Source organism: Uncinocarpus reesii, genomic scaffold (assembly GCF_000003515.1).
Source record: "Uncinocarpus reesii 1704 scaffold_1 genomic scaffold, whole genome shotgun sequence".
Taxonomy (NCBI): Eukaryota; Fungi; Ascomycota; class Eurotiomycetes; order Onygenales; family Onygenaceae; genus Uncinocarpus; species Uncinocarpus reesii.
This window is the reverse complement of record NW_003052500.1, coordinates 2,365,890-2,373,238: the sequence shown is the minus strand read 5'-3', so window position 1 is coordinate 2,373,238 and position 7,349 is coordinate 2,365,890. Positions and strand designations below refer to the sequence as shown.

At 49.9% G+C, this 7,349-nt stretch overlaps 2 protein-coding genes across 2 annotated transcripts; one reads left to right on the top strand and one right to left on the bottom strand.

Annotated features, from left to right (window-relative positions):
* Window positions 1–211: 211 nt before the first annotated feature.
* Window positions 212–4,002, bottom strand: UREG_00991 (uncharacterized protein; the record flags this gene model as incomplete). The annotated part of the gene is made up of 3 exons (XM_002541429.1): window positions 212–2,339; window positions 2,647–3,288; window positions 3,458–4,002. The coding sequence occupies 3 exons, from the start codon at window positions 4,000–4,002 to the stop codon at window positions 212–214; spliced, it is 3,315 nt and encodes a 1,104-aa protein (XP_002541475.1).
* Window positions 4,003–4,700: 698 nt separating this feature from the next.
* Window positions 4,701–6,642, top strand: UREG_00990 (uncharacterized protein; the record flags this gene model as incomplete). Its single annotated transcript, XM_002541428.1, has 3 exons — window positions 4,701–4,896; window positions 4,963–5,391; window positions 5,594–6,642. The coding sequence occupies 3 exons, from the start codon at window positions 4,701–4,703 to the stop codon at window positions 6,640–6,642; spliced, it is 1,674 nt and encodes a 557-aa protein (XP_002541474.1).
* Between the last annotated feature and the right edge of the window lie 707 nt (window positions 6,643–7,349).

Sequence of the window (7,349 nt, the reverse complement as noted above, 5' to 3'; positions counted from 1 at the left end):
CAGGGGTTCCAAGCTGACGATGTTCGTGAATACAGTGTCAAAAGCTGGCTGGAGATCGTCAAAGTCATAGTAGATATCATATCGGCATTATCATACGGAGTAGTCAAGCTTTCTCTCTGCCCTGCCGGTCGCACGCGAAAGATTATCAACCCAGCAGACCATCACCACGAAAGACAAAGTTCAAAGTGAAGGCGCCATAATCCCTATAGAATCAAGCACCAATGATCTTATAATTCCCACCCCCAAGCATCTCTAATTTCCCCTTTGCAACCATTTTCCCCAGGAATTCCTTCAACTCCTCCGAGCTAAAGGGAAACCCACCCGGTACCGCAATTTTCAGCATCATAATAATCCGCTGGAGAGGCATTGCGCCCTGATTCGTCAACATTCCCACAATAAATTGCCAATATACATTCATTTTTTCCATGGCGGCTGCTTCTGCAGATTCGCGCGCCGCTTCAGCCTCGGCAGCTGCAGCTGCAGCAGAGGCTTCCGAGATATTGGTAGTTTTGTCTCCGGGCTGGGCTCCTACACCAGCGGGCTGGGATACGCTTTCTTCGTTATCGGGAAGGGTTTCGAGAACGGAGAAAATGTCCAGCGCGGACTCAGCGAGAATACGCTTGCTAAGCCAGAAGAGACAGGCGCTCCGGACGAGAGATGGGGACATCTCGAGTTCTTCGGCTAGTTCGGAGACAGACTTAGTGACCGGCGAATCAGTCGAGCTCGGTGAACATGACTGGAATGCGTAAATAACACTGGCCTGCCAAGGAGTCACTTCGTCGCTGAAGAACCGATCTGTGAGATCGAGTTCAACGGTAACAGATCCCAAACTATTGAGCCAAGTAAGTTTGCGAGATGGTTTCAGTGTCTCAAAGCCTGCGGAATATCTGGCCTGCAAAGACGCAATTTCCTCGGGAACCTTGAAATTCTGATCGGATAGTGATGGCCAGAATAAGCGTGAGAGAATCTTAGCATGTATTTCCGGCACCTCCTCATGCGGACTGCCGTTTAGAGAACCCAAATTTTGGTCTGCACGGATCACAGTATCCACCCGCTTGGAGTCGACAACATCACGCATCATAACGTCACAAGCTTGCAGGGCGGATTCTCCAAACCGCAACTTGAGCAGTTCCAACACAGAGATTTCCAGATCATAGTCTCTCTTTTTCTTCAATAGACGGTCGCTGAGAACCCGTTGAAGCTCTTTGACGAAAACTTCTTTTGATTCGAAAAGACTGACTAAACTTCCAATAACATCGGAATGTTTCGACTTCTTGTAATCCGCGGCTGCGTCAATCGGGTCCGGAATCCAGTTCATATCGTCCCAATCAAGTTCGCCACCACCTTCTTGAAGTGCTAACTGGTGTGCCTTGGAGAGTTCAACAGCAAGCTCGCCCAAGGCATCGGGGACACTTGGGATCTGTTCCCCATCGGGATCTGTATTAGCTAGTAGCCCACTCACAATCACTTTCACCGTGTCATCGCGCTCTCGTAAGTACCGGCGGATAGGGCGTGCGAGTCGATCAAGAAGGACCCCTCTCGGATCCAATTGGGTAAAGGCGTGGATGATCGAGATGTATACCTGAAGTATATCAATTGTAGAGGCTCCAGGATGAAGGAGTCGATTCATCAGAGTTCCAGCGAATGCACTTGTAAGATAGAACCGAGTAGAGGGACTAGTGATATAATGTTTCAGATCTTCGATCGCGCCGGAGCTAGCATCCCATTCGACAATGATTTCAAACAATTCGCTAATTCGAAGGGCTCCTAACCGAGCGAGGCCAATCTCTTGCCATTTCTCGACATCATTAAGTGTTACGATGAGCTCGTCTGGTAATATATCCTCATCCTCTGAGATCGTGAATATATCCAGTACCTGAACGACCAATCGGGCAAACACATTTTCGATCCATTGCCGCAAATGGTCCAACACAAACGACGGGGCTTCCCATTCTCCGGCGTATGAAGCGTTGACAAATTCAGTTATTAGATTATTCATGACCTCTGCAAACACCTTCTGGGCTTTGCTTCCCCCAAGTCCTACGCTTTGAACATCCTCAAGCAGGCGTAGTAATCGATGACGTGCTGCAGTAACAACGCCGTCTTCACCCTCTGTCATCATGCTTATTCGACGCTTCGACGACACTTCATTCTTCCAATCCCTGTATGACATTGAGTATGTCTGGTCGAGGTCCATGCTATCGCCCCTGCCTTCATTTTCCAGGGTGTGGTCATGGGGTTGTGGAGACCCAGTTCCACTCCTGATATCAGCGTGAATTCCAAGAATAGCCCCCCCTTCCGTAGCCAATTCCTCAGCAAGAAGGCGTGAAAAATCCGACCTAGGTAAAGAATATGCTGTGATGGAATGTAAACATTGTTGTAACTTCGCACAGGCGTGACGATGCGACGCTGGATTCAAGTATGGTAATATATGATCGAGAAAGGGCGTGTAGTATAGATTTTGGGAAAGTTTAAGAAACCGAATTATTCTCGGAAACACTCCTTTCTGGTCCTTTTTCTTTAGCTCCTAAATCACAAGTCAGTTCTGTGACCCAGATGGACGCCGATTTCATAAGGTTTATATCAACCTGGACAAGAGCACCCCGGAAATTCGTCAAGAAATGCCTGCGAACTTCATTCATATACCACTCTTGCAGGTCACACTCCTTGGATCCAGCTCGAAGCTGCTTTCCAATCGACGAGTCGGATCCAACGTAACATAGAGCTTCTATAACGCTCTGCGATGGCAGTGTTTCCCGGGGCCATTGCTGAAACAAACATTCGTCGCTTATTTCGTCACTGGCGGTGCAGTAGCTAGGCTTCTTGTCTGGGATTGACAGGAAAGCTGTTGCAGTATGCCATGCCCGGTCCCAAGTCGCTTGTTCAGGCGCGGCATCTATGTGGGAAGAAGGAAGTGCAGATTGCTGCTGGGCAGGAGACCGGATGGAGCTTGGGATGGAGGTTGCATCGGGCTTTGGCGGAATGCTGCTCAAGGGAACCGGCGGGAATACCGAGTCAAAAACGCGCTTGCGGCCAATCGAGAGCGGGACATTGGGAAACATGGCGGGAAAAGAGGGACGACTCCCATTGGGGACAATCGAGTACGAGGATAGCAGACCTCGGCACACTTGACAGAAGCAATAAATTGGCGCGGCACTGGGATGCCACTCGTCCGTTCGACGTTGCTGCTGCTCAACACAAGTGGTGACGGTGGGCTCCAGGCCAAACGCGATATCACGTGACCCTTCTGCGGGAGTGTGAAGGGCGTTGAGGGAAGTGACGGTTTGCCTTGGATGATAAATTGCACAGCTCTCATCGTTTATGTACACTCGTTATATCAGCTATATAAACCAAGTTGACGTATCTTCTGTATGAATGCAATCAACGCCAGTGCAATATATGTATGTCTGAAATGCAAGAATATCCACGTTATCGATCCTCCTCCACTTTCTCCCACTCGCTATCCGTGCTAACATAGCCCGAGCTATCATGAGCGTTGCGCTGTCTTAGTTCTCCACCACGGTCTTCTGGAACGGTTTGAGTGGCCGGCTGATTCGGTGCCGCAGGTGTGGATTCCCTCTTCAGCAAGGATGGGGGTGGTTTTCGAGCCGCGGCCGCGTTACCAAGTGCCGTTGTAGTCGCCGTAGATACCTTGACATCTCCAGCACCCACTATACTCTCGGTTTCAGTCTCGCTCTCAGAGGTGTCCAGGGCACCTGGCGGCCGATTCAACGGTTCAGTAGCAGACTGGCTCAAATCTCGTCTGCCTCGTGCCTCGTTCGCTTTGGCCGCATCGAGTTCCGCCACGAACCAATTTATGGACCACCATAGCGCGCCACATAGACCGGAAAGAACAGCGAAATGAATGCTGTATGTTGCAAAAAGGAGGGCTAAGAGGAGCACCTGGAGTGCCGCGAAAGTCGCGTTGGTCGCGATGAGCAGAGTTGGAGTTGTCCCCGGCGTGAAGACGCTGGACCAAAGGTCCGTCATAAAAGAAGCCATAAGAGATAACGTCTATCCAGTACCGGGGCGGGGCCGTCTGGGACACTTGCACTTGACGTGTGCAGATGCCAATCGGGGCGAGAGTGGTTTTAGAAGCGCAAGATCCCCGAAATGCTGCCTGTCGCGCGGGAGACAGGCGAAGGGCAGGAAAACCAGAATGAAACAACGGTATCTTTTTCAGTCACTTTCAATCAGTGTCATTATTTGCGTGCCTCACTTGTGTCGACAGTTGGGCAAGGGAGGTGGAGGGGTCAGGTGCTAACTAGGGAGCAGCGCAAGGAACCTCGTCCGAGTTCGCAGCTCCAGCTCATCATTGGGCCCAAATCAGGCGCCGCTTGCTGGTTGTCAAAGAAGATTCAAGTCATAAGCACTGGGCAAAGCTCCAGACAGGTATATCAAAGGACCACTGGCAATGATAGGGTCTTCTGGAATATTGTCTCTGTTGAAATCTCACACGAGATCGCATCCAGTCAACATTGGCGGCGTCACGCGCTGTCTTTGTTTGGGGCAGGGTCACCTGTATTAAGATGACTAATCTGGTTGGATTATGTAACTAGTTATCACGTGGTACCCTTGCGCTGATGTCATCCTCCGAGTCCATCTTCATCAACAGCGCAGCTTCAAGCTTCAGACGGGAACATTCCTAGCTTCACGGCCCCATTTACCTCTGGCTTTTACCAGCAGCTGAAGGTTGCCATATGTGGCGCCCGACGAGGGCCATTGCCGATACAATCACCAAGCTCAACGGCTCTTCAAGCTTGTGCCTGAAAATGAGCCTTGCGGCCCTCCCTACTGAGCTCTTGGAGCTCATATTGGATGACTTTATCCCACCAGATTGGAACTTGTATGCAACGGATGATGACTTACGCTGGTTTAAATTGAGGCTAGTCTGTAGTGAGTTATAGCAGGACTGACATGCTCCCACGAAGCGCTAACGCAGCTCCTTCTCCATCTGATTAGGTAGATTTGATGCCATACTCTCACGTCAAGCATTCCGGAAATTGCACTCTTTTTCCCTCTGCTACACAGCTCGGCACATAACCCCGGCCGCCAAGAATTGGTTATTGAATCAAAAATTATTGCTGCTCGAGCGCAAACTAGGCTGTTACCATGAAGTCGGGTCTCCTAACGGCGGGAGCAGGCCCGGTGCCAGTGATGACCACGCTACATCCACAAGCCTACTTACTAATGTCCATGGAGTGGAGCTCGGAATATGCTACCAAATAGCATACGCGTCTGACCTTGCGTTGTACCAGCGATACTTTAAAGAAAGACTCTCCTTAGCGGCGTACCGTGGCGATATAGCCGCCGTAGCGTCGCTTATTGCGCAGGGAACCGATGTGAAATGCCAAAAACATGTGGTTCGGCCCTCCAATTATACCGCCGCCGGTGGGTAGGGGAAAACACGCCCATTGTCAGCCTGTTTGCTAAGTTATGGGGGCCGATCCGATTAAATCAACGCTTTCCAGATAACCCATTATTCTTGGCTGTGAGGCGGAAACAACGACCAAATAGTCCGGTTACTTATGCAAACCGAGAACTTTGATCCCCAATGCATGCAATACATCTGGACATACCGCCCTTTGTTTAGCTTGCTTCCATGGATTCCCTAGCGTTGTATGCGCCCTTCTGGAGCACAAAGCCACAGACCCAATCCTGGAATGTGCAGAGGAGTCCCCACTTTGTATTGCTGCCGGCCAAGGGAACGAGGATGTCGTTCGAATGCTTTTAGAACGACCCAATGTAACAATCGGTCATGAGGGCACAATAAGTTGTCCGTTGTGGTATGCCGCTTATTTTGGGCACGCCGGGGTCTTGCGACTACTCCTAGACAAGTTTCCTGTCTGTCCAGATAAGTACGGACTCGCCCCCAGGACCCTTCTATGGTTCGCGGCATGCCAGGGCCACACGTCTGTTGTACAAATGCTCTTGGAGCGCGATGATGTCAATCCCAACTGCCATGATTCCGAAGGCAATACCGCTTTATTGATAGCTACCAGGAATGGACATCATGAAATAGTGCAGCTTCTACTCCAGCGGGACGACCTGAACCCAAATATAAAGTCTTCTATGAACTATACGCCGCTTTTTGAAGCTGCTTTCAAAGGCCACGAAGCTATCGTCAGGTCATTGCTACAGTGTCCAGCGGTAGATCCAAATTTGGGCGGGTGCTTTGACCAATCCCCGATCTCTGTGGCTGCTGAGTATGGCCTCACAAAGATAGTGGGCATCTTCGTGGAGAGAAAGGATATCAATGTCAATTCACAAAACCGACACCGGCGCACCCCACTCTCATTCGCCTGCGAGAAAGGTAATGATGAAATGGTTCGTCTATTGTTAACGCGTGAGGATATCGTGTTAGATATACCAGATGCTTGGGGCTACGTCCCTCTAATGTGGGCATTTCGAGAGGCGTATACAGATATTATACTTATGCTGCTTGAACGTCAACTGGCCGCACCGGTATCGGTTATACCGAAGAAAGTCGACTCGAAATGGAAGCGACTATTAACTCAGACCCTTTTCCGCCGTCCAGAAACTAAAATTAGCGCACAAACGAAACCACAAAACGAAAGTCGAATAGCAACGAGGTGGAAACACAGAGTGGGTGCAGAAATGCTTCAGGGTTGGCTTTTCTAGGAACCCAAGTATAATTTGCTCAAGGGCAATCTGCAAAAATAGACCAAGAAGGTTTGAGAAAGATCTGAGAAGTTTGGGCGTCTCATCTCCACGTTGCGAGAGCCCCTTGGTGTGTTCCGCAACTAGGAGGACCGGTGTTAATTTGGGACTTTGGAGACAATTGTGACCCTGCTATATGATCTGTCCTCCTTGGAGTCCTTGGGGGTAATTCGGAAGCAAGGATCCCGCAAATCTATGGGAAATCGAATTAAGCTCCAGTCCAGCGTCGGTCAAAGTCTGTCCATACAAGCACGAAATGGCATGAATCAAGCTTATTGCGAATAAGCATTCCGTGGCTTGCCAAGAATGTAACTTTATCCAAGATATGGCAGCGACCATTAATTCGCTCGCGAATATGCTGCTACTATCTTCTGTCAGGGCTAGTCAAATGGTGTGCATGCCTAACTGATTCATATGGAATCCCGGATCTAACCTGTTCTCCCATCCACGTCGAGCCATTCGAGATCACTTCCTCCGTTGAGCCTGGGGGTATTAATACTCAGATCGCCTTTGCAGAATATGAGTGTCGATCACAATGTGCCATAGGAACCGTTTATGAGCTGAAAAACTGGACACGCTTGGTCCGGGCGCTCAGAGTGCAAGGCTGATGGATTACAGCCACTCCTCATGTTCTTGCACGGTCTTGCGGTTTTCTCTTGCTGTCCACG